Genomic DNA, 26,939 nt, shown 5'->3' on the forward strand with positions numbered 1-26,939 from the left:
TAAGCGCCTGTATAGTTCACATTGGTGAACATTTTTTTCCTCTGTGGTGAATGTTGGCTCCTGCCAGCACCAAAAATAACTACGTTGCCTAGCCTGGAGGCAGGGTAGATGAGGGTAGGAACCTAGCTGATTGGGAGCAGCAGCAAGAAGTTTAACCTTTCTGGTGCTGAAATGGTCACTCTCCCACTCACTACCCACTGTTAGCCCTGTGGCCCTTAACTTCTTCTGAAGAAAAAACCATGCGTAAGGCACAGACAACATCCAAGGAAGACTGTCAGGAGAAGCATCTGGTACCCGAAAGGCTGGGACTACAATCTCCTGGTATACACGAAACCTGGACACCACTTTAGGAAGGTTAGAAAGAACAATTCTAAGGACCGCCTGATCAAAATGGAAGATCAGAAATGGGTACCGACAAGAAAGAGCTGACAGATCAGACACTCTCCTGGCCGACGCAATTGTCAACAGGAAACCAGTTTGAGGTGAGCCAACAGAAGTCCACTGGCCACAAAGGTTCAAACGGTGGGGCTTGAAGAGCAGTAAGTACTAGGGAAAGGTCCCACACCCTGCTGGAATGTGTGAACATCCGGCAACAGGGCTAACTTCCGATGGAACAAGACGGATAAAGCCAAACCTGTACAAGCACAATCCGGCCTCCTGGCCCTTCTGTAAGAAGGACATAATACTGGCCAATCGGTAAATCCATAGATTGAATCGACAAGCATGACACCAGGAAAAATAAGCCTACCAGATGCGATAAGCACCGGCTGAGCGTGGTCGAAATTACTCTGGCGTTAAACCCTCTGGCTCTCAACAGCCATGCCGCTAAAGCCAGACGCCCCAAATCCGGGTGTAGACACGGGACCTGAGAGGAGGTCTGGACGTGGAGGTAAAAGGATCGGAGGGGCCACTGACAGGGCCTGCAAACACGAGAACCAGGTCCGTCTCGGCCAACTGGGAGCCACAATGATCAACGTTCCACGCTCATCCATCAATTTACAGATCATTATCAGGAAGAGCGAAATTGGAGGGAAGGCGTACATCAGAGCAAACGACCACGGGGCTGATAGGGCATCCACCATGCAAGCCCCTGTGTTGCAAGACCTGGACCAGTATTGGTTGACCTTGTGGTTGTGGTGCGATGTCAACAAGTCCACCACGGGTCTGCCCCAGGTTTGTACCAGCATCTGGAATGTCTCCAGATGAAGGGCCCATTCGCCGGCATCCAGAGTCTGACAGCTCAGGAAGTTCGCTTCCTAATTGAGGACTCCTGGGAGCCGGGGTTCTGCCAAGCAAAGGACCCGGAAAACTGCCCTCAGTTCAAGGACATTCATAAGTAGTTGCCTGGCTGGCATCCGTGCTGAGGAGAGTCCACTGGTCGATCCAAAATGGTCTCCCTGCTGTGAGGTTCTTGTCTAGAAGCCACCAGGAGAGGGAGAGACATACGCCCGGGGACAAAGCTATCAGCTGTGACCGGATGTTGGTGTAGGATCCTGACCACTTGAGGAGGATCTCTACTTGTAGCGGACAGGAGTGGAATTGGGCATATTCCACCATGTCGAAGTTCAAAACCCAAGAAGTTGGAACTCAAGACCCTCATCTGAGGGAGAGGAGACATCGTATGTGGGACTGCAGTGTCCAGCAGTGTTCCTCTGGCACAGGGCTGGGCAACACCGGCCCTCCAGATGTTAATGAACTACACATCCCAGGATGCTTTGCATTAGTTTTGCTATGTGGCCATGCTGAAACTGATGTGGGTGGCACTTCACGCCCTTTTAAAATTCGTTTAAGCGAACATCTAAATAATATAAGGAAAGGACTAGAGTCCCATTCCTTATCGCAACATTTTAAACTATTTCATAACTCCTCACCATCAGCCATCATCAGGTTTTTTGGCATAAAAATAGCTCATACTGGCCCCAGAAATAAAAAAATCAAGCCACCTGTTTAGCAAGGGAGGAGATGAAATTAATTTATAAATTTGATACACTGAAACCAAAGGGCGATTTTGAAGTGGAATGGTTTTTATAAAGTAACTGCTTTTATGTAATTGGTTATATATATATATATATATATATATATATATATATATATATATATATATATATATATATATTTGATTTTATATGATATATATATTTTTATAATATTTTTATATGTATTTATATGCGATTTGCACACAATGTACTCATTTGCACTTTTGTATATTTATAGTGAACTTCCGGACGCATATTCCACTCTGGACAATAGGAAGTGACAGAAATATTATATGGCGCTATGCAGCCCTGTTGTAACAATTCACATAAGTGTCACCCACACTTAAATTACTATACAAACAGAAAAGATGTGAAATCGGTATACAATGAGGCGCAAATGATACTTAGAAATATAGCAAGGTTTGATCTTCCTTTTTGCTAGTAGAATTCTTTTTCAGTGATCTTGGGAAAGGTCTACGACCGAAACGCGTTGATGAATTGGAGAGGAGTGAACAGCCACACTAACCCCGGATGTATGTATCAGACCTAGCTCTGTTTTGTTTTTGTTTTTATATCTTGTTTTTACACCATTTTGGTGCCATATTGGATTGTTATATTGGACTGTTTTTAACTTTTTTCGAGCCCATGGTGGGCTTTTTTGTCGTCTTTGAATTTACTGGATTAAAAACCTTTTTGATATTTTTATAAAAATATTCGTCTATCTGGCATTTGTCACTCTGGGAAGATAGAAAGAAACCGCTACAGGCTTGGCGTTACCACCTAAAGTGGTGAGTGAGGTACGCCAAGATCTCTTGGTCTAATATATTCCTATATATACTAAGGAGATATCTACATTGGAGATATACCTCTCTTTTTTATATGTTTCCCGGATGATATGTGGTGAGAAAATCTAATAGTCCCATACCTTGGTGGATTTGAAAGAAACCTTTATAAGTGGACTACCCAACACACGAAGTGTGAGTCTGGGTACGCCCACTACTAATTACTATATATTTGTATTCCTGGCTGTAATTGTGAAGTTATGATTAAATTCTGATATTTGGTTTATCAAACCTTTTTTCGAGACAAATTGGAAAATATCGGTATTATTGCTTGAGGAGGAGAGGAAAAAAAAAGGAAAAAAAAGATACCTTTATGCGCCTGGATAACACCTTGAATATCGTGAGTTGGGGTACGCCCGTCTTTTAGTTAAAGAAACCTTTATGTATGCTTTTCCTTTCACTTTCGGGTGAGTGAGGTACGCCAATTAAAGCTCCTCACACACAAATCTTTAAAAATATTCTGTTGCTACACAACAGATCTACACATTGCACCTTCTTTGTTTTCCTTCTTTCCGAGTACACCTTGAATAAGAAAAAAGAAAAAAATCCCCTGCTTCAAGCAAACACTTTTCGGAAAATCACCAAGAAAGATACCTTTATGAGTTTATATTGTCGTATACAAACGTGAGTTTGGTACGCATATGTCACTTTGTTTTAAATATACACATATTTTTCAAAGGAATAATTTATTGGGACACTGTACACATTGTAAAAACTGTTTATTTGCTTCTTTTTTTGGAGATCAATATTGACATCGTGCAAAAACGACCTCAAGATCACTGAAAAAGAATTCTACTAGCATATTCCACTCTATTACCATTGGGATCCAATAAAATCCTAATGAAAAGTGAATGCTGTATATACCAGACAGCCATTTGCGTTCCGGAATCATGATCAGGAACCAAAATGAAGTACTCTGTTGCACTTATTATGAATACTTAATAGCGGGGACACACTGCAGAACATCCTGTAAGTGGAACGCAAGATGCGTTCCAATAGCCGCGACCGGAAGTGAGGTAACCGGAAGTCCGTCACCGGAAGTCGTGGGAGCATCAGGTGACTGAAATTGCCATGATTTCCCTGCTATAAAAGGGGATGAATACACAGCTAAAGTTATACTCCTTGAAAAAGGACACATTTGGTGTCCGAAACGCGTCGGAGCGGAGCAGCTGTGTTTCATTTGGACCAGGAGTTTGAGACGGTTAGACACAACTAGGACTATAGCGGTGGTTGACCCGGGAAAAACAACTCACCATCCCTTATGCCTATTTGAGAGCCATATCCATCTGGTTCTCCAACTTGTCTGGTAAATTCCACCCTTTTCATCTCCTGGATTCTTTTGTTTTGTTTTATACATGTCATTGTAATAAAGAGGTTTTGCACTATTATGCCATTTCTCTTCCTTGAGGGAATTATTGAAAAAGTGGACCGGACAGATGATGACCTGACTGGTGCCTGGTTTTCTCATTAAGTGATTCTATATTTGGAGAAGAGGAGATGCCACCATTCTCTAAGGGAGGTGTGGTCTATAATTTTAAGTCAGCGCTGGTGTTGAGGATCGACCCCAAAATCTGGTATCTTCGGATACCTACCCCTACACTAGATTTCTATTCACTGTCACAGGGAAAGGCAGTATTTGGGATCGGACCTCCTCCTAGCAGCTTGCCCATATTGTGCACACATTTTGTTGCGCAGGACTTCTGAGTTTTTGTTGGGAATCTTTTCTGGTGTGAAGTGAAACTGATGCAAGGCACGCTGGGATGTGTAGTTCATCAACATCTGGAGGGCCGGTGTTGCCCAGCCCTGCTCTGGCAGGTAGATCCTTGACGCACCATATAGAATTGGGCTCCCAGATGAATCATTGTCTGTGCAGGAACCATGGATGACTTGGGCCAATTGATGATCCAGCCGTGACGTTGCAAGACAATCACAATATAGTCAGATGGTCCTTGAGAATCTCTGCAGAATGTGGCAGAATCAACAGGTTGTCCAGATACGGAAGTATCCAGACGCCCTGGTTGCGAAGTCCGCTGCCCATCACTGCCATGAAACACCCGAGGGGCGGTAGACAGTCCGAAGGGCAGAACCTGAAACTGATGGTCCTACAGTGCAAACCACAGAAACTTTTGATGTTCCGGCCTGATGGGGATGTCCAGAGATGCCAATAGTCTCTAGGCTGTAAGGCCAAGACTATGGATCGCAAGGTTTCCATCCAGAACTCAAAACGTACTTGTTGAGTCATTTTAAGTTAAGAATGAGATGGTAGGACCAGTTAGGTTTCAAGACTAGAAAGAGGCTGGTGTAGAATCCAGAGCCTCTCTGAGATGAAAGAACTGGCACCATGACTCTGGATTGCAGGAGCTTCTGGATGGACTGTTCTAGAGCACTGGATTTTTTTAAGTCTTTTGGAAAAGGAGTTTGGAGGACAATGCTGGAAGGTTAGGAAGTAGCCTTGGGGATGACATCCCGAACCCATGCGTCTGTTATGGATGAGGGATACGGTCATTGGGTCTACAGCAACTAGGTTGTCAAGCATTGGGTGGACAGGCAGTAAGGTCGACATGGGTCTAGGTCGACATAAGCAATAGGGTCGACAGTCAAAAGGTCGACATGGGGTTTTTCACTGTTTTTTTTGAGCAGACATGTGCCAACAGGTGGTATTTTATGCCCTACCATCCAATAGGGTGTGGTGGGAGAATAAAATTGTGTGCCCGAAGCATTGCGATTGAAGCGAGGGGATGCGGTGCACGGTTAACCTTGCCCATGTCGACCTAATGCTTGTGTTGACCTAGACCCATGTCGACCTAGATGCTGTAGACCCAATGATCCCAACCCGTGGATGCCAGTCTGAGAACAACAGGCAGCCTCTCACCTTGGGATGCCCTAGGGTAAGGGCCGCCCCGTTATGTGGAGGGTTTGTCCTCTGGCTTAGGGTCAGGGCATCTGGTGGCCCAGGGATGCTTGCCCTTGGGTTTGGAGGACCTGGCAACCTGGGGCTGCGTTCTAGAAAAGGAATGTCCCCTACCTCTACCCTGGAAGCGAAACAACTTAGTCTCCGTCTTAGAAGCTGGTACCATAACTACTATTTTAGCTAGTTCGGACCCAAACAGAAGGGAACCGCTTCTAAGGTTTTTTTTTAGTCAGGGTCAGCCTTCCAAAAGCGCCACTAAAAAAGGATCGCCGTGCTGCAACTGCTGAAGCTGACACTCCAAAGGTCAGGGTGGCAGTATCAAAGCTGCCTCCCCTAAATTGAGGGCGGACTGATGCATGGTCTCAATTGTAGGTAGAAGGTTTTCTACTGTTACACCCTTGGCTGCTTCAGCCGCGAGAGTAGTTGCCCATTCGACCATGACCTTAGCCACCAAGGCTGTTGCCAGGGTAGGTCTAGCTACGGCCCCTGCAATAGTGTAGATGAGTTTGAGGAAGTTTTCAAACTTCTGATCGGCAGGGTCCTTGAGCGTCGCAGTTGGGATGGGCAGCATTAGAGTATCTCACTAGCTTAGCCCCATGTGCGTCTCCCTAAGGGGCAGTTTCCCACCAGACCCTATCCTCCTGAGGGAAAGGGAGGTAAACTGTCTAGGTAGGGTAAATTTCCTATTGGGTACCTCCCAGGTCTCCGAGAGGATAATCTCTAAATCGGATTTAGGGAACAAAGCTTCCGCTTAGGGCACTTGAAAGTAGGGCTGGAATCCACTGTACCATGGCCGGTATTAGGCGGAACAGCTGGGTCCTCTAAACTAAGGGCATCTGTGACCGCTGTAACTAAGGCCGCCACATCAATGCCTGATGGGCATACTCTTTGCCTGAGGCGTCCTCCTCGTCAGCGTCTACAGACTCCTCCTATTCAGTCATGATAACAGAGGGGCTGAGAGGAAGAGCTTTCCCTCATCAGGTCTACCCTGAACAGAGGCGGATAATGCGCTCACCCACGGTGGCTCCAACACCAGGGGAGGCCAACCAAGCCAGGGATGAAGATGGCATCACAGGCTGCTGGGGCGGTGCAGCTGAATTTCTATCTACCAGCTGCGCCATCATCTTAACGATGTAGCTCAAACTGGCTCCTGCGAGGAGGCTGGAGCTGTGGTCGTCGCCTGTGCATCGTAGCAGCTTGCGCATTAGCCATCCTAGATATAGTCCTGGGGGGACAGGCCAGCATTACAGGCTGTGCAGGACAGCAGTGCTGGTGCCCCTGTCTTACTGGATTTACCCCAAGAAGACATAACCAGGCACTGTATACACTTAAATATAAAAAGGCAGGTTATAGGCACAGCTAACACAGTATATTGCTGACAGGCAGTTATAGTGTTAATGTAGTACACAATACACAGCAAGCATACAAGAAAACGATGCAAAGAAAAATTGTCTCTAAGCTCCTTAAGCAGCTATGGCTGACTGGAGCACAACTCTGTAAACTGTGTTCTGTGAGAGGTACAGGGAGGACTGGCCCAGGCTCTCTGGCAGTGAAGGAGTGGATCACTGGGTAGCTGATGAGCTCTCAGTGTCCCTGGCCACATGAGCTGAGGGCGTGAAGGAGCAATGGTGGGAATCACTAAAGGATGTGCTGCCTACTGTGCCCGGGGAAGTGGCTGTTTGAGGAGAGCCCACTCCCCCTCCTAACAAATGGCCGCCAGGGATCTGCCTCACGCAGCGCCGGTATAGCAGCGGAGATCCGCTGCACGCTGGGTGGTCCCGCTACCAGCGCTGCTGCCCACACACTAAATTTTCCTGGTGGTCCAGCAGGAGCAAGTGGCGTAGCAGTTTTTAGCGCAGCCCGGCGGTCCCCAATGCCGGGCTGCACAGCCGCATATAGCCCCCAGTGCTTGCTCCCTGCAGGGAGCATCTTACCTGAAGGTGTCCCAGGTCTGTGGCTGTGGTCTCCGGAATGTCGGGTAACGGCTGCGGTCACACACCGATGTGTGGTGCTGCAGCCACTGGGCTCGGGTCATGGAGCAGCAGCGCGGGTGTCTAATATACCCCCTGCACTGCTGCAATGTCACTGACCAAGTCAGTGTAAAAATAAGAATAAAAATAAAAAAGCAAAGCTGCATATAGCAGCCCCTGTCAATGGTGCGTGTGGCTCCTGACAGCACCAAAACTACTGAGTAGCCTGGCCTGGAAGAGGAGAGGAGCTTGGCTGCCTGGGAAGAAGAATAACCTCTTGGGTGCTGGATACTCTCTCTCCCACTCCACTACCCAGCGTTAGCCTGTGGCCCTGAAGAATAAGTGTCAATTATGTCATTAACTGACCCTGTAGTGCTACACTCTATATTCCCTATCACACATAGGGTACATTGTTTGTCAAAAGCAAAGTAACCTATATACAAACTCCACACAAATATGGCCTAAAACACAGGTTCCCACTAATGGTGCACCCCAACAATCCAGGCCTTAAGTTTATCACTGTTTGGCCACAGGTGACAATTAGCCACTTTGATCTACCCATCTGTGCTGAGCCATGGATATACATAAACCTGGGCTGTTATGAACACCACGTTTGGGAACCACTGGCCTAGAGTAAGGAACCGCTAACCACGACTCCAAGCTTATGTCGGGCAGATTCAGTATTATATCGCTGCAGTGTGGACAAAAGCGGGGATCCGCGCAGGAGGAATAATGAGTCCAATACAACCAAAATAAAGGACTCTGGTTATACTAGTATAGTGTTCCCGCTAGGCTATTTTAGCAGGGCGCTGCGCCCTGCCTGAATTTTAAAGGGCAAAATTCGCCCTGCCCCGCTAGCAACGCCCCGCTGAAACAGCCTGGTGCCTGCCCGACTGCTTGCATGGGAAAGCCCAGCGCCACCTTCGACATCGATGCCCGGCATTACGGCACCTTCGCCCGGAGGGCCCGGACCGCCCCCCCCCCCCCCCCCACGACCAGAAAGCAAAAGTGAACACTACTAGTATAACAAAAAGGAGAAGGACGTGGTTAAACAAGAGCTCTGCCTACAGTGTACTCCTCCACCCCACCCTTATAAAGGTATAGAACTATTCTCACATACCAGGTCCTGCTAATATACCCAGGTCTTGTGCAGCCGGATCATTTATTACAGCACAGATGAGGGGGCTCTGTTCCTCCAACCAGCAGCATTCCTCCAACCAGCAGCATTCTATAGGTGCTAATTCCTGACAGTACTAGTTGTATTGTGTCCTGCCTGGATAAGTGACAATGATATCACATACACAGCGGCTTTGCAAAGGGCAGATTAGTGGATCTACCCACAGGGGCAGAGCCATGAGCTGCCACCACCAGGACTGTCTCTGTGCTACCATTATAAAACTTTACCTTGCTCAGTCCATCGAACAGCACATTGAAATGAGGCAGGACGGAGCCCCGAGCCACCTTGACGATGTTGTAGAGGGCCTCACAAGCATAGTAGCGCAGTCGGCTGTCAGCATCATTAAAACAGGTGAGTACAGGTTCTATGAGCTCCCTGAGGTATTGGCCAGAGTCCTGCAAACAAGGAGACAGCATATCACAAGCAGTCAGAAGTAATGTCCTGGAACAACCATACAGAAATACCAGCATAGAGGCCACAGCACACAGACTAAACAGTGAGGACCCCCTTACCTTGCCAAGGGCGATGGAGCACGCCGCCAGTCCAATGAGACCCCCCTTCCTGCTGTGGGGGTGCTGGGACAGAGCAAACTCCTGCGACAGGATCTGTATGACGTGTTTGATCTGAGCAGCATTATTCTGTGCTACAAACTCCCTCACCAGCCTGCAGAGACAGAGGCATCATAGGACAGGTCGGTATAGAGCCAGGGTGATGTGCTGAAGTAGAGGATAGTATAAGAGAGGGAGAGGGCCCTGCTTGTGAGAGCTTACATACTACAAACTGCCCCATCCTCTCTATTGGGTGCCGGATGACTGCCCAACAATCAGGGGTAGATTTACTATAGCGGTATCCCCTCCGGCGATGTCCCCTCCAGCTGACAGCGCATCAGTTAACACTGACGCGCTGTCTGCTTCTCCCGGGCCGGCTGTCCTGCGTGGGATCTCGCTACTCACGCGAGATCCCCAGCGCAGCTCAGAGCCAGCAGCAGGGACAGCCCTGTCCCTGCTGTAGGCATAGGGCATCACCACCTGCAGCTGTCGAAGTCGATAGCTGCAGGCGGCGGAACAATATTTTGTATTGCGCGCCTGCCTCCTGCCCCACAGCGCCGCACATTAGACACCCGCTTAGCTGGTGTCATAGATCAGAGGAAGCGCTATCCCCTGCCATAAGGCACGGGGATAGCGCATATTCCCCTGCCATAAGGCACGGGGATAGCGCATATTCCCCTGATCGTCAGATAATAAATCTACCCCGACAGTCAGTTTACCGACATCGGAATCCCGACTGACAGGGGCTATTCTCCCTGGCAGTTGGGGCACCGGCAGTCGGGATTCCGATGTCGGTATATTGACTGTCAGGGTATTGATAGAGGGAGAATACAACCTGTGGCAAGCGAAGCATAACACACACCCCTCTATCTCTACCCCCCCCCCCTCCCCCTCACCACACCTCCGGGTCTCCCCCAATACTCTCTATCCCCCCCATTACAACGTCAGGATCTCCCCAATAACACCTCGTGGGTGGGTGCTCCCCATCCTCCCTCTACCCCTCCATCACACCATCAGGGTCCCCCCATCCCTCACACCTCCGGGGTCCCCATCCACTCCCAGGGGGTTCCGGTCTCTCACTTCTCTATCTCCAGAGCCGCCACCTTGCGCTTCTCGTACATCTTGTCATTTAAGGCCCGCACGATGTTGGGGGTGAGCGGGCTGAGGTCCCGCTCCGCGTTCATCTTTCCCCCGGTGACAGCGGCCGCAAACGCCGGTTACTCTGACAGCAGCGCAGCCATCAGCACACAAACCTGCAACGGTCACATGCTCTGCCCCGCCCCGCCGTCATGTGACTTCTCTGCCCCGGAGCATCATGGGATATGTAGTCATCTCATTACCAGCGGCATCAGCACACAGGGCAGCGCTAGTTTCCCTTGTGGAAACTGGAAAGGATCTTTGTGCTTCTCCCCCCATGTGACCTGCTGTCCTCATCAGGTGGAGGAGTCATGCACCAGAGCAGTTTCCCCGGCCAGGGATGGCCATCGACACATCCCCCATCGATGGTTACCATCGATGGCTATTTTAGGAGGAAGCATCGATTGTTAGAAAAATTATATTATTAACCATCGATGGTTCCCATCATCGAAATACTAGTGCGCATGCGCAGAAGAAGATTTGAGGAATTGCGTTTCCTCTGCGCACTCCCAGCGGCTGCTTCTCTCCCCCACACAGCTTACTATGGCCAGATGTATCAAGCTTCAAAACTGATAAAGTGGAGAGTGATAAACAACCAGCCAACATACTTATCAAATAAAAATATATAAAAAATCCACAAAACATCAAACACATGAAAAAAACATCGAAAAAAATTCTTTGTAAGGAGAAAATTTTACAGCTCACCGGACCTCTTGGGGGATGTGATTTTTCACCTTTTAAATCCACTGATCTTACCACCAGGAAAACCAAATTAGCACAAGGACACTGAGGGCGTGAAGGAGCAATGGTGGGAATCACTAAAGGATGTGCTGCCTACTGTGCCCGGGGAAGTGGCTGTTTGAGGAGAGCCCACTCCCCCTCCTAACAAATGGCAGTGTGGCACCTAAGGGAAGAGTACCAGTGTGGGAAAATCCTGCTTAAGATCAGTGGATTTAAAAGGTGAAAAATCACATCCCCCAAGAGGTCCGGTGAGCTGTAAAATTTTCTCCTTACAAAGAATTTTTTTCGATGTTTTTTCATGTGTTTGATGTTTTGTGGATTTTTTGGTACTTGTTTCCTAGCACGGCCACAATCTTGTGGATCGTGTACCTTTAAGTTAAGGTACACGATCCACACGATGGACCCGATTTCCTTTGAAATCAGGTCCATTTTGCCGGCAAAGGTACAAAATCGGGGGCATCGCGTCGGTCGGGACCATTAACATTGGTCCCGACGCGACCGACGCGATGCCCCCGATTTCCCCATAGGCTTCAATGTTAAAATATTTTTTAACATTGAAATCGTGAGGATCGCGTCGGTCTTGTGCCATTATAATGGCACAAGATGAGATGGACTTGATTAAGTCCATCTCACCTTTAAAAAAATGTGAAAAATGTGAAATGGGCCAATATGACCCATTTCACATTATAGATGTCCCCGTCGTCACCCCACGATAGACGCCAACCCGAAGCGTGGCGAGCGCAGCGAGCCCGCGAGGGGCGGCGGTGCGCGTCCTCCGACCTTTTCATTCCCCTACTATCCACGTCGGCGTGGAGTTGAGAATAGAATAGTGTGGCGAGCGCAGCGAGCCACCGAGCCCGAAGCGTGGCGAGCGCAGCGAGCCCCGCGAGGTGACGCGTATAACTTCAAAGGTATACGCGTCCCCTCGCGGGGCTCGCTGCGCTCGCCACACTATTCTATTCTCAACTCCACGCCGTCGTGGATAGTAGGGGAATGAAAAGGTCGGAGGACGCGCACCTCCGCCCCTCGCGGGCTCGCTGCGCTCGCCACGCTTCGGGTTGGCGTCTATCGTGGGGTGGGGTTTACGTCGTTAAATTTGGGGGTCTAGGGAATATTTTACATTGAATCCAATGTAAAATCAGGTCCCAGGGACCCGATTTACATTTCATTCAATCAAAAAATCGGGTCGAAAATCGGGTCGGTCGCGTCGATCGCATGCGACCAAATCGCATGCGATGCGATCGACCCGATTTTTCCGACACGACCACCCCGATGTAAATCGGTGTGGCCGTGCTAGGAAACAAGTACCGATTTTTTATATATTTTTATTGGATTGGTCTGATGGTTTGATCCATTTTTTGCAAAATAAAGTGACTAAATTTTTAAAGATAACGGAAATCACGTGGCTTCATTTTGGAGAAATTGTTTCCCTACAAATCCTACAGATTTTTTGAATATATTATCCCTGCGCTGTGGTCAGCCCGTTTACATATTGTTTTTGCATTCTATTTTGAAAGTGTATTGGGATTGAGCCTTTCCAATTTGGGTTAAACAGCAGCAAGGAAAAAAGCACTTGAGACTGTTTGGATTACCTTTTTCCTTAAACAGCCAACATACTTGCCTACCTCACCCTCTGCATGCGGGAGAAAATGCTCTGTTCCTAGACTTCCCTGGTAATGTATGATTCCCATCACCTGTGGGGAGCTAGGTAAATGGCAATCATACATTACCAGCAGGCTCGGACTGGCCTGGGGGGGAACCGGGGGATTCCCAGGTGGGCCCCTGTCATCTGAGACCCCGCCCACTTTTACAGTGGGGTGGGGCCTAACGCTTCCTATGCCGCCGGGTAGTCAATAGCTAAGGATGACTTACCCGGCGGCGGGGCAGGCAGCTAGAGGCGGAGGGTGGGGGGCGTGCTGCTGGAGGCGGAGGGTGGGGGGCGTGCTGATGGAGGCGGCGGGGCGGGCAGCTGGAGGCAGAGGGTGCGGGCAGTGAGACGTGCTGCTGCCAAGTAAAATTCACGTCTCACGCTGGACCGCTAGCCAATGGGCGCTTGCGGTCCAGCAGCCAATCAACTGGTGGCTGCTGGACCGCGAGCGCCTATTGGCTAGCGGTCCAGCGGGAGATGTGAATTTTACACCCTGCTGCAAGCTGCACCCACCTACCCACCCTGCACCCATCCACCTACCCACCCTGCTGAACCTACCCACCCTGCACCCACCCACCTATCCACCCTGCACCCATCCACCTACCCACCCTGCTGCACCTACCCACCCTGCACACATCCACCTACCCACCCTGCACCCACCCAACTACCCACCCTGCACCTACCCACCCTGCTGCACCCACCTACCCTGCACCCACCCACCCTGCTGCACCCACCCACCCTGCACCAAGCTGCACCCACCCACCCTGCACCCACCCACCCTGCTCCAAGCTGCACCCACCCACCCTGCACCAAGCTGCACCCACCCACCTACCCACCCTGCTGCACCCACCCACCCTGCTGCAACCCACCCTGCTGCACCCACCCTGCTGCACATGACTGCAACCCACCCTCCCTTCTGCACCCTCCCTCCCTGCTGCACACTACCGCTCCCTCCATGCTGCACACTACTGCTCCCTCCCTGTTGCACACCACCACCGCTACCACCCTCCCTTTCTGTTGCACACCACCACCGCTCCCACCCTCCCTCCCTGTTGCACATCACCACCGCTCCCACCCTCCCTCCCTGCTGCACACACCACCGCTCCCACCCTCCCTCCCTGCTGCACACCATCCTCCCTCCCTGCTGCACACCACCGGCGGCGCGCTGAATTGAAAATACCGGCCGGGAGCAGGCCGCTGCACAGTTCTGTCCACCTTGGCAACAAGCAAATTCAGACCCCCTTCATGAAGCCCCTGGCATTGAGCATGTAGGTAAGTGGCACTTATGTGTCAAATGTGTAATGGGCGTTGCGGTGTGTTATATAGTATGTCATGGGCATTGCAGTGTGTTATATAGTATGTCATGGGCATTGCAGTGTGTTATATAGTATGTCATGGGCATTGCAGTGTGTTATATAGTATGTCATGGGCATTGCGGAGTGTTATATATAATGTCATGGGCATTGCGGAGTGTTATTTAGTATGTCATGGGCATTGCGGAGTGTTATATAGTATGTCATGGGCATTGCGGTGTGTTATTTAGTATGTCATGGGCATTGCGGAGTGTTATATAGTATGTCATGGGCATTGCGGAGTGTTATATAGTATGTCATGGGCATTGCGGAGTGTTATATAGTATGTCATGGGCATCATGTGTGCGACATATTGTGCAATTGTCATCACATCGTGCGGCGTAATATGTAATTGACATCACAGTGCGTGGCGTAATGTGTAATTGTCATCACAGTGTGCGGCATAATGTGTAATTGGTATCAGGGATAAACAGTGTATAATGATTTAAGTAGCATGTCATTGTTTGGTCTTTATCTGTGAGGCGTACTAAGTCACTGTGTGGCCTTCAGCCCGCCAACTTAAGTGCAGGAATTACGCCAAACCCCCTATTTTGGCGCGCCTGCGGTGCGCGCAATTTCTTCACTACCATGTTATGTGTTTGGGGGGGGCGGCATTTTTATTTCTTCGCCCTGGGAGCTGAATTGTCTAGAAACGGCCCTGGACCTATGTGCTGTATTATATGTGGGGGGACCTACGTGCTCTACTATCATCTGTGTGTGGAGGACCTATGTGCTGTAATATCTGGGGGGGCTATTTGCTGTATTATTATCTGTGGGACCTATGTGCTTTATTATCAGGGTGGGGGATTTACGGATCAGATGTTACACACCTGCGATTTTGGCCCGATTATCGGGCCAAAGTGCCGAAATCGGATGAAATTGGCCCAAAATCGCATAGTGTATAGCCACTCCTCTCTGGTCAGGTGGCCACACCCCTTCAAAAAGCCACGCCCCTTGGTGTGCCCCTGTGAGTGCATTTCCCTGGTGGGCCCTTCATGCCCCAGTCCGACACTGATTACCAGGGAAGAACAGGAACAGAACATTTTCTCCCGCATGGAGAGGGTCAGGTAGGCAAGTATGCCAGCCAATCAGCTCCTACCTGTCATTTTTTCAAACCCAGTCTATAACATGACAGGTAGGAGCTGATTGGCTGGCTGTTTATCACTCTCCATTTTATCACTTTTTGAAGCCTGATACATGTAACGCTGTCTTCAGCACTGAGTATGTATAAGCGAGTTTATGTGCCTCCACCCCAAGCTTTGATGGTATAAAGATAGGTCATATCGATATGTATATATTTCTATGAGGGCGAGCTTGGGGAAACACCCTTTGAAATATCCAGTAACCAATAAAGTTAACAAGTTATTTGCATAACAATAATATTATTTACATAGGTAATTTCACACAACAAAAATAGTTGAAATAATGGCATTAATCATCACAACCAATTTTATTTGACTGGAACTTAAGACGTGTAGTCGTGTTCAGTAAAATTTCTGGAATGCCTTCTTCAAGAAAAAAAGATTATACAAGCCTACCTTAGTCGGCTGAAACAAATAAACATATTATACGTCACATGCAAGTGAAAGAAACACAGAAGGCTGATTAAGCCTGAAGTGACATAAACCACTAAGGGTTCTCACAGGGTACACTCTGCTGTTGGTCACATGACTATGTTGATGAGGATGGGCACAAGGCCTATCAGAACAGGGGGGAGGGTTTAAGCAGGGTAGGAAGGATCACGCTGTTAGAGTGATCTGCCCCTGTCCAAGAAGCTGTCCACCAGGCAAGACGTCCAGTGCAGCTTCCCCCATTGAGTCAGGTTTTTTTACTTTGATATCGCAATTTGATAGATATATTTTCTTTTCTCTCTCTCCCTCCCTGCTAAATTAGGCATACCTTGTGTAGTCTGGGATTCAGCAGGGTTAGCTTAGACGGTTAGGCAGCGTTTTGCATTATGCCACGGCCAGCCAGGCTCTCCCGTTTGCCTGCCCGGCTTGCCAATGCTGCGTTCACTGCTGGGGGGCCCGCTATGTCCGGCTTCTCTCCCCCTCCGGGTCCTGTGGTCCAGGGGAGGGCGCGGCGGGGACCGGCGGCGTCCAGCGCACGTGTGCGCGGCGATCCGGCCGGGGCGCGAGGTGACGACGCGGCCGGGCGCACGGCCGCGTCACACGCCGGGAGAAGCCGCGGCCGTGGCGCCGCAGCTTCTCCGGCTGCAGGGGGGTCGGGCAGGGGTAGCGCCCGTGGTGCTAGTAGTCGCGGGCGCGGGCTAGGTACCCGCAGCCCGCGTGGCACAAATATCCATCAGGTGGCGACCAGGTCAGGCGCCCGCCAGGCGGGGCCTGATTCAGGCCTGGTCGCGCCTGCATCATTCACTCCCCCACCCCATAGACAGAGCAGGCCCAGTATAAGGGCAAGGGGTAGGGGGCGCCCCTCTAGAATACAACAGACGCCCAGGGCCCCCGCGGCTATTCCCAGGGGGGAGAGTGGGCAGAGGGCACCCCTTCCAGTAGCTGCCCCTACTGCCACACCCACCAGGGCAGGTAGAATGGGGGTCACATCGTCACTGCACCTCGCTAGGAGGCGCTTGCTGCAGGTAGCCAGGAGGATTCCCCAGCGGGTCACCGGGGGCGGGTCTTCAGCGTCCCCCATTAGTGGGCCCACGTCTATAGTTCAGGCGGCCCCGGCCCCCCAAACACCTATGGCAGGGGAGGATGCAAGGCAGTTCCTGGCTTTGCTGTCTTCCTTTCTGGGGCAGGCCCCAAATGCAGCGTCATCCACCCCTTCCCCCTCTGCGTTGCCCAACGTGACGGCCCAATCATCGGGAGGAGTCGGTGGTACCCATGCTCCGGAGGCTTCCACATCCGCGGCTACAGCTGTCCGGCCAGCCTCTACGGATGCCCCTAACCAAGGTGGACCATTGGAATTGAGCCTCGTGCCTCGGGACGGCACTTCAGGTGGGTCAAAAAAGAAGGGCAAGAGGCGCAGGCGTAGGGATTCCCGCACCTCCTCCTCATCCTCCGGCCGTTCAGATTCTGCTACGTCCGGGGAGGAGGGAGGAAGAAGGTCGCGGAGACGTCGGCGTCGCCACGGGCGACGCCGCCGCCATTCTAGCTCTAGCGGCAGTTCAGGGTCCCCCCTATACCCTAGAGGTCAGGTGGTGCAGTGTGAAAATACCGCGGTGCTTAGGGGCCTGAGGCGCAGCGTGCAAGAGCGGATCAGGGATGGGAAATATGTTAATTTCTTTAAAATGACAGCCCAAGACGAGAAGGACTACCGCACAGCGACGCGAAAAGGGGGGATTGGGGAGGAGGCCTTTTGCACCTACCACCGGTGGCAAGCGGGCCTCTTCATGTTTGCCGCCTGTTACCTGGAAACTAGGCCCCAGGAACACATGAATATGGTGCGTTACATGCACATGATTCATGCTATGTTCCTTACTGATGGGGACTCGACATGGCGATCCTATGACGAGAGTTTCAGAAGGAAACAGTCAGGGCTAGCAATCATGAACCTGGGCTGCAAGGATGTGGAGATTTGGATGGGCCCAAAACCCGCGGCTCCACCAACCGTGGCCCCCACCCCTCCTCCAAAGAAAGCCGCGGCGCCCTTTGGCGCAGGAGGGGGGGCCGGGGGACCTTCCGCTGGTCGCTGCTACGGATATAACGGGGCGGGCTGTTCCCTGGGGGCGCGATGCAAGTACAAGCACTGCTGCACTAAGTGTTGGGGCCCCCACACGGCTAAGGAATGCAAAAAAGGAAAGCAGGGAGGCCCACCAGCTGCGCAAGCGGCAGGGGGACACCCTCACTAAGGCCCCTTCCCCAGTTAGGCTCGACCGCATGGCCAGTTGGCTGGCGGCATACCCCCAAGAGGAGGAGGCTTCCTTCTTGCGGTCGGGATTTGACGTAGGTTTCCGCCTTCCCATTGACGGGGAGGTGTCGACCTCGTCACCCCGAAATTTAAAATCTGCCATACAGATGCCCGGGGTGGTCTTGGATAAGGTTGCTAAGGAGGTTTCACTGGGTAGGATGATAGGTCCTTTCCAGTTCCCCCCAGTGGCCAATTTAGTTTTATCACCAGTGGGAGTGGTTCCCAAGAAGGCCCCTGGCAAGTATAGGCTCATTCAACACCTGTCCTATCCTGTGGGCAGTTCGGTGAATGACGCCATCCCCGAAGTATTGTGCCGGGTTCGGTACCAGTCTTTCGAACAGGCTTTAACAATGGTTCGGGGTTTTGGCCCTGGTGCACTGCTGGCAAAGATTGACATCGAGTCGGCCTTTCGCCTCCTCCCCCTGCACCCGGAGTCGTTTCGGTTCATGGGCTTTCGCCTCCCCACAGGCTTTTATGTGGACAGGTGCTTGCCCATGGGCTGCTCGATCTCCTGTGCTTTCTTCGAACGTTTCAGTAGCTTTCTGCACTGGTGCGTCGTTACGGGATCAGGGGAGTCCGGGGTGGCCCACTACCTGGATGATTTCCTGTGTGTGGGCCCCGCGGAATCATCACGCTGCGGAACTTTGCTCGCATACATGCAGGGTCTGTTCCAGTATCTAGGGGTACCGGTGGCAGCTGACAAGACGGAGGGGCCGGTTTCCTGCCTTTCCTTCTTGGGCATCGAGATCAACACCATTGCCGGATGCTGCAGGCTGCCCCTGGACAAACTGGCCCGTCTGAGGGCGGCAATAGCCCTCGCGCTCTCCACAGGTAAGCTGCAGCTGCGCCAAATGCAGTCTTTGTTGGGTCTGCTACATTTTGCGTGCAGGGTGATTCCCATGGGACGGGTTTTCTGTAGAAAACTTGAGAGATCCGTCTCTGGGGCCAGACATCCCTTACACTTCATACGGCTCTCAGCCGAGCTGAAGAGGGACCTGCGAGTGTGGCTCTCCTTCTTAGAGCAGTTTAATGGGGTCCTCATATGGCCTTCCCCCCCTGCGACAATCACCAACTGCAGTTGTTTACTGATGCCGCGGGAGGGGTGGGTTTTGGAGCATTCCTGGACGGGTCATGGTGCGCCGCACCATGGCCTCCGGAGTGGGTCACCGAGGGCCTCACTAAAAACTTGTTGCTCCTCGAGCTGCTCCCCATAGTGGTAGCTTTGGAGATATGGGGCGATAGGCTGCGCAATGCTAGCATTGTTTTCTGGTGCGATAACTTGGGAGTGGTGCACGCAATCAACCGCCAGGGTTCCTCCTCCCTTCCAGTGGTTCGCCTTTTAGCGCGGCTGGTTTTAAGATGTTTGATGTTGAACGTACACTTCGTGGCAAGACATATTCCCGGGGTGGATAACTCCGTGGCGGACGCCTTGTCCAGGGCTGACTGGGCCAAGTTCAGGGCCCTGGCACCTCATGCTGCTCCCGTTGGTGAATGTTGTCCCTCTTATGTTTGGCAGATGATCAGGCCGGAATGGAGGGGCTAGCCATGCGGGCTATTGCGCCCACGACGCTGCAATGCTATCGGGCGGGTTGGCAGGAGTGGGAGCAGTTTCGGCTGTCTGCCCCTCAAGCAGGTAAGACACCTAATGCGGCCATGGTGGCCTTCGTATGGAGTTTATACTCCTTAGGTCGTTCTGTCGCCTCCGTGCGCAGGATACTGGCAGGGGTGTCTTTCTTTTCTGCCTTGCAGGGTAGGGCGGACCCGTCCCGGTCGTTTTTGGTGTCGAGAGCATTACGTGGCTGGCGGAGGGCCTCGCTGGCACCCCCAGACCGGAGGCGCCCGATTGATATGGCCTTGCTACCAGCTTTGCTGGACACCCTAGGGGACATTTGTTGGCCTGCCTACGAGGTCCTTTTGTTCCGAACGGCGTTTGCAATGGCGTATCACGGGGCCTTCAGGGTAGGAGAGCTGGTGGCTCCGTCGAAACGGGCTCCTTCACCTTTGTCCGTGGACGATTTAGTGGTCCAGGAGGATTCGGTGCTTTGTCACCTGCGACGATCCAAGACAGACCAGGCTGGTAGGGGGAGATGGCTGTCCCTGCTCCCATGTACGGTGGAGGGGGCGTGCCCTGTGGCGCTGGCCACGGCCTTGACGCAGGCACGCCCGGATCTGCCTGGTGCTTGGTTGATGCATGAGGACGGGTCGCCTCTCACCAAATACCAATTTGGGCACATCTTGGGACGGGCGCTGGAGGCCATAGGCCTTGATCCGAAGGAATTTGGGTCGCATTCCTTCCGGATCGGGGCTGCTACCTCGGCGGCTGCGGAGGGCCGCTCCGACGCAGAGATTCAATCTCTGGGTCGATGGCGCTCGGCAGCATTCCGAAGGTACATTCGGCCGTCTCTAGCTATCACTGATCACCATGGTCGACTGGACGCATAAGCGCTCGCCAACTTCCAGTGGGGGCCTTGAGGTGTGTTTTCGCATTCGCCCGGGGGCACAATTTGGCTATAATTACAATCTGGCATGGCGTACTTGGTAGTTTACTCCGGGCGGTGTGTTTTGTGCCTCAAGAGCTGGTCGGCCACGGTTTTTCCTCCTCCCTATCTTCATAACCTGTTCAGCGTGTGAGTGCAATGATGAGTTTTCCTCCAACTAACTAACCTCTTGTATGCATATTTCAGATCGACGGGACGTTAAGTCCGTGTGGATGTTGGGCCATTCGTTTGTGTATTGGGCCTCGCAGGCAAAAATCGCCTCTGATGTATGCATGTTTCCGCAAGCTGGGGAGGTTAGGTGGTTAGGAGTGAGGGGCATGAGGTGGTGTTCACTGCAGGCCCAAATGATCAGTGCCGTTAAGCAGTTTGGGGTCCCGGAGGTCATTATATTCCACCTTGGCGGGAATGACCTTGGACGGGGATCCGTCCTGGAGCTGCGCTCCATGATTGTCCGGGACCTTCACATCATCGCCCAGGTGTTGCCTTCATGTATGTTGGTGTGGTCCTCCATGATATCCAGGATAGTATGGAGGACAGCGAGATCATGCACCAGCATAGAGCGTTCACGCAAGAAGGTGAACTCTATGGTGGCAAGATACCTGTTAGCTAATGGCGGGGGTGTCATTTGGCACAACGCCATCAGCTTCCAGCGCCCTGAGCTATACAGGAGCGACGGTGTACATTTGAGCCCAGAGGGTATGGCTCTGTTTTTAGGCAACATTTTTGCCTGGTTAGCGGCATGGTGCTGAGCGTTTTATTAGTGGTGGCGGTGGCTGCGGCCTAGGGCCTGGCTGTGGCGGTAAAGAACGGTCATGCTTTAAGAACTCTGTGTGTGTGTAGGTAGTGGGGTACACTCTCCCTCGACAACGATTGTCATGGGCCACGCTTCTGCCCGGGGGATGGCCGTCACCACCAGGCCTGGTGGTTGACCAGGGAGAGTGGTCATCCAGCGTTGTATGTATGACTTAGTGATCTTTAACCCCCTCCTTCCTATAATGACCGTTCTTTGGCGCCGCCACCATTCATAGTCTTAGTTTAATTTGTCAAATAAATTTGACATTCTGTTTTGAAACGCCAGCACTTGTGTCGTGTCTTTATTTTAGGATAAGTTTGTTAGATAAGGTTATATAAGTTATATATTTAAGTGTATCAACAGCAGGTGGGACCAAAGGAATACCCGATGGTGAGTTTATTAATACCTTCACCGTTTAAACAACAATTTCAAACAACAATAAAAAAACATATAGTAATAAACCTTAAACTATTATTGCACAATAATATGTATTTTAGTTAGTGTACACTAGTCTTGGTGTTACTAGTTAGTCCAAAAAAATATAAGCGCTTTTGTATTTATTGCCGGGTTCCTTTGTTAACCATATACTGCAGTTCCTGAGCAATCTAAAGTTCCCACCTGAGTCCTGTAAGGTGAGTTTGTAAGTAATAGAAGTTGAATTTATATGAAGTGTTTGTAATCCAATCTAGAAATAGACTGCAAGATATTTACTAGAGATGTGCGGGCTCGGATTTCAGAGATCCGAGCCCCTACGGACGTCATCATTCCGAGCCCGATTCTGAGCAGCGCTCGGAGATTCCCGCCTGACTCGGTCCGTCCGCGTGATTAGAACGTCATCTCACGGCGTCGGATTTCGCGAGGCTTTATAAGCGGCTGCCGCGCCCGCCATCTTCACTCCAGTCAAGTAGTGGGTTGGGAGAGGGTGTGTTGGTGCTGCTGCTGGGGCTTAAACTTGAGGTTGACCTTGAGCTTTTGCAATCGCTGGTGCTGTCTCTCAGTGCTGCTGTGTAGTCTAACTGTGTACTTGTAGTACTACTGTCTCCTCTGTGCGGTCTACCTCTGGTGTGCTGCTGTGCTGTAATTAATTATTTTATTTGCTGGGGCTGTCTCCCTCAGTGCTGCTGTGTACTCTGTTCTCCTCTGCTTAGGAGAACAGTCTAACTGTGTACTTGTAGTACTACTGTCTCCTCTGTGCGGTCTACCTCTGGTGTGCTGTGCTGTAATTAATTATTTTATTTGCTGGGGCTGTCTCCCTCAGTGCTGCTGTGTACTCTGTTCTCCTCTGCTTAGGAGAACAGTCTAACTGTGTACCTGCCTGTAGTACTACTATCTCCTCTGTGCTGGGGCATACCTCTGGTGCTGTGCTGTGTCATTTATTATATATATTAATAATTAATTAATTATATTAAATAAATATATATATAGTCCACTGGTGCTGCCTGCACTGAATTTGCCAGTCTGGTGGTCTGGGGCTCACTGCCTAATAAATATAACTGCCGTATATCTAGTTACCTGTGTGGTATGGGGCTCACTGCCTAATACTGCCGTATCTACCATCTGGTCTGGGGTCTGTGTGGTCTGGGGCTCACTGCCTAATAAATAATTAAATACTGCCGTATATCTCTACCTTTGTGGTCTGGGGCTCACTGCCTAATAAATATCTAAATATATATTAATTGCACTCCAGTGGCGCTGTTCTGTGACATAACTCCGCTGCAGTGCCACTCTTACATGAGCCACGTGTTTGTGCCGCACACTTGTGTGGCTTAGCATAGTTATCCAGCTACATCGGTGCAACTTTTTGCCCTAAAAACAATATTGTGAGGTGTGAGGTGTTCAGAATAGACTGGAAATGAGTGGAAATGAATGTTATTGAGGTTAATATAGCGTAGGAGCAAAAAAAAAAACCAAATTCTGCGATTTTAGCTGTTTTTATGCTTTTTTAACAATAAAATCAGAACCCAAAACCCCAAAAAATCCAAACACAAAACACTTAGGAGGTGTTTTGCCAAAACCCATTAGAACCCAAAACCTCAAGGTAATCAGAACCCAAAACCCGAAAAGTGGCCGGTGAACATCTCTAATATTTAATGAAGGATTCAATAAACGAGTTCCCGCTATGAAGGATCTGTTCTTTCCTAATAGACTGTACTTTCCGAAATGGAATTTGTGTTATTAAACAATCCACACTTGTATTCAATGTTATATAGTTCTACTATATTGGTTTGACTGAACTGTTGCTGCTGTATGCAAAAAGGAGTATATTCTCTTATGCTGTGTACACACGGGGGACATATATGGCTCAGCCATATATGGCTCAGCCATATATGGCTGAGCAATATATTGCTCAGTTTCTCCTTTACATCAGCGACCAGAGATGGTCGCTGATGTAAAAGAAACTGCCGGGGGGAGCCCGCAGTGGAAATCAGCTGGTCGCAGGAGCATGTTCCTGCGACCAGCGATCACCACAGGGGCAAAAACGGGAGCGCGCACCCGGCGATATATCGCCGATGCACACTCCCATTGCGGGCAATATGGTCGCGCAGCGACCATATTTCCCGCGATTTTGTCCTAAATCGCCCCCGTGTGTACGCACCTTTAGATGCTAGAGAGAATTATGTTCTGTTAATGAAACACTATCAGCTGATACTAGTGTAATAACAATGTCAGACACTTTTCCAGTCCACAAAGTGTCAGTTTCATAGCTGTTTGAAGTGAAAACTTTAATAATGCTCTACGAAGAAACTTTTGTATCCTGCTAGTAATACTGTACTGTTAGGTTCCCAAAGATCTACTGTATGCAGCTGTCTATTATTAAATACAGCTTTTTTTTTATTCCTGATGTAATTTATCTGCAGTCTCGGGAAAGGTTTTCCCCAAGATCATCTGTAGTGTAGTCTTTCTGTATAAAAGCCCACAGTGGTATCCTTTATCTCTCTGGGCAGTATTCAATGAGAAAAGTTCTCCTTGTTTTGTGGAGAATTTGTGCTTTGTTCGCCTTGGACGGAGCATTTTGCTCTCCAAAAGCGAGCAACCCTATTCAATGTGAAATATTCTCCGTCTTTCTAAGTGATTTTCTCCGTGTCTCTCCGTGTAGCAATTCTCCATCTTTTGATGGGGAGCTGGAATGTGAACTTTTAAACTAAAAGGTTTTTTTTTTTAATTTTGGTGTCAAAAAATCAGTTTTTTTTTTCTGTGAAGGGGCATGTTATTTTTATTCATGTGCTTATAGCACATGAATATATATTTAATTTTAAAAACAATATTTTTTTAAATTTTTTTTTTTTTTTTTTTTACACAGTGCAGCCAGCAGGGGGCCGGAGCGATCGAGCCGCTCATTACATATTCATATATTCACTGCACCCGATCGTTAATATGCACAAACGGGTGCAGTGAATACTGGGTCCCCCGCTGGCTATAGGGGGGGGGGCAGCCTGTGCTGCCTGGGTCCCGGAGAGCCCCCCTCCCCTCCACATTCCTCTGGAGCAGCCAGGGAGACTTTAATCTCTCTGGCTGCTTCTGTCCCCCGGCTCCCTGAAAGCTCCCTGCCGCAGACGCTCGTCCGCTGCAGGGGTTAAGACTCGCCGCGAGTGGCGGCGAGTCTTAACCACATTGAATAGAGGGAGCAGGAGTGGCAGCGAGCCCTCCGGAACACGGAGAGTGCATGGAGAGCGAAATAAAACGCTCTCCATGCACGGAGAACTTTCTCATTGCATACTGCCCTATATCTTATCACTTTGTACTCCTTACACCTAGGACTTCTGTACTTTCTCAAATTTTCCCTGTATACAGCTTAACCCTTTAGTCTGTCATTCACAATTTCTCTGCTGCTGAAGTATAACATTCCTCCCAACTTTTGGCTAACTTCTGAAAAGGGGGCGCGGCCTCGAGAAAAGGGGGTGTGGCCTCACGGGTTGACATGAACTCCGGCCACGCCCCATTTTCGACGCTCGTCGGCGCTGAATAGACACTGTGCGCATGTGCACAGAGTCTATTCTTGGCAAGCTGGGGGGGCTCCCAACTGTCCCCCCCCACCACGGGACAATGGCGGCCCTGGGCGGGACGTGGGAACGTCCTTGAATATCGGGACATTCCCGCGGTAAGCGTGACAGTTGGGAGGTATGGTATAATTAGCTGCTCTCTTTATACACAAATACTTGTATTGTACTTAAACTCATTTTCCCTCTCACTCTCCTTCTCTCACTTTTGTGCTGCTGGAGCTGTAATGATCTTGTAGACCAGGGGTGTCAAACTCAAATTCATCGGGGGCCGCATCAGCAGTTTGGTCACCCTCAAAGGGCCGGTCCCCCAAAAAGTACAAATCACAGAAAACTTGTACAAGGTGTACTTTAAAGCAGTATGAAACAGGACATGCATATAACAATAATGCAATAACAAAAATGGTGGGCCATCAAACACAGAGCTATGCTGCAGAAATTTAATTCCACATCCAGTACTAATAATATTGAGGTGCAGGGTTCAGTGGTAGACAGGGACAGAAGGTACAGAGCTGCCTTAGGGATGCTAGAGGAGGTGACACCATTTTGGGAAAGACATTTTAATGTGGGCTAGCAAGATAGACATGCAGTGACTAGAGGAGAGCATGGCCTGGTGTGTAAATGTCACCCTCAGTGACAGAGATCCCCACTAGGGTGGCCAATCCCGGGATCGGCGGGATCCCGGGATTTGGCCCCTAAAACACCGGGATTTCAATCCCGGGATTGGAGTTTCCAATCCCGGGATTTCGGGATTAGACTGCGCATGCGCAGTCTAATGCCGGCCAGCGTCTGAGCATGTGCTCAGACACTGCCCGGCTTCTCCCTTTCCCGGCAGTACATCCCTGCGCAGCGTGACGAGTACAGAGGTCACGCTGCGCAGGCCAAGCAGCTGCACAGAGCCAGTGTGGCTCTGTGCAGCATGCGTTTGCCCCTGCCCACCAACCCGGCTGGCTCCCCAGAAGCCCACCCCCGGCTCGCTGCCCGCCCTGCTAGCCGCTACCCGCCCATCCACCCACCCTCCAGGCCGGCTCCCCGCCCATCCGGCCGGCTCCCCGCCCATCCACCCGCCAACCCACCCGGCTGCCTGGCTCCACAGACACCCGGCCGGCTGGCCGGCTGCCCACCCACACACCCGGCCGCACCGCACCCCTGCCCACATGTGAGTAAATATGCGGGCGGCCGGGGTGCGTTTTTTAAATTACGGAAGCCAATCCCGGGATTCCGGGAATCCCGGGATTGGGCATTTTTCAAACCCGAAATCCGGGATTGAAAAAATGCTCCGGGATTGGCTTCCCTAATCCCCACGTACAGCGACCAGCCCGAGCTATACACTACTAACCTATTTCTTAAATATAGTCTTTTTATTTACTTCTCAATTTCATTTTTATACATATATAGATATAAAAAAAAATTTACTCACATACATAACAAAATACTTGTTAATAAGTACAAAAGACATACACAAGATGCACATATAA

At 50.5% G+C, this 26,939-nt stretch overlaps 1 protein-coding gene across 3 annotated transcripts in view; it reads right to left on the minus strand.

Annotated features, from left to right (window-relative positions):
- Positions 1-10,793, minus strand: part of VAC14 (VAC14 component of PIKFYVE complex) — a 119,134-nt gene extending 108,341 nt beyond the window's left edge. For 2 of the 3 annotated variants that reach the window (XM_083164491.1, XM_083164490.1), the window contains exons 1-3: positions 10,505-10,714; positions 9,389-9,539; positions 9,104-9,271 (exon numbers count right to left, since the gene is read on the minus strand). In XM_083164491.1, the coding sequence (XP_083020617.1) occupies positions 9,104-9,271; positions 9,389-9,539; positions 10,505-10,608 (423 nt within the window). In that variant the 5' untranslated portion in view covers positions 10,609-10,714. Of the gene's footprint in view, positions 1-9,103; positions 9,272-9,388; positions 9,540-10,504 lie in introns of all 3 variants that reach the window. The other variant, XM_083164492.1, reaches the window with a different exon arrangement.
- Positions 10,794-26,939: the final 16,146 nt, after the last annotated feature.

The sequence above is a fragment of the Crinia signifera genome, chromosome 11 (genome assembly GCF_055691185.1).
Source record: "Crinia signifera chromosome 11, ASM5569118v1, whole genome shotgun sequence".
NCBI lineage: Eukaryota > Metazoa > Chordata > Amphibia > Anura > Myobatrachidae > Crinia > Crinia signifera.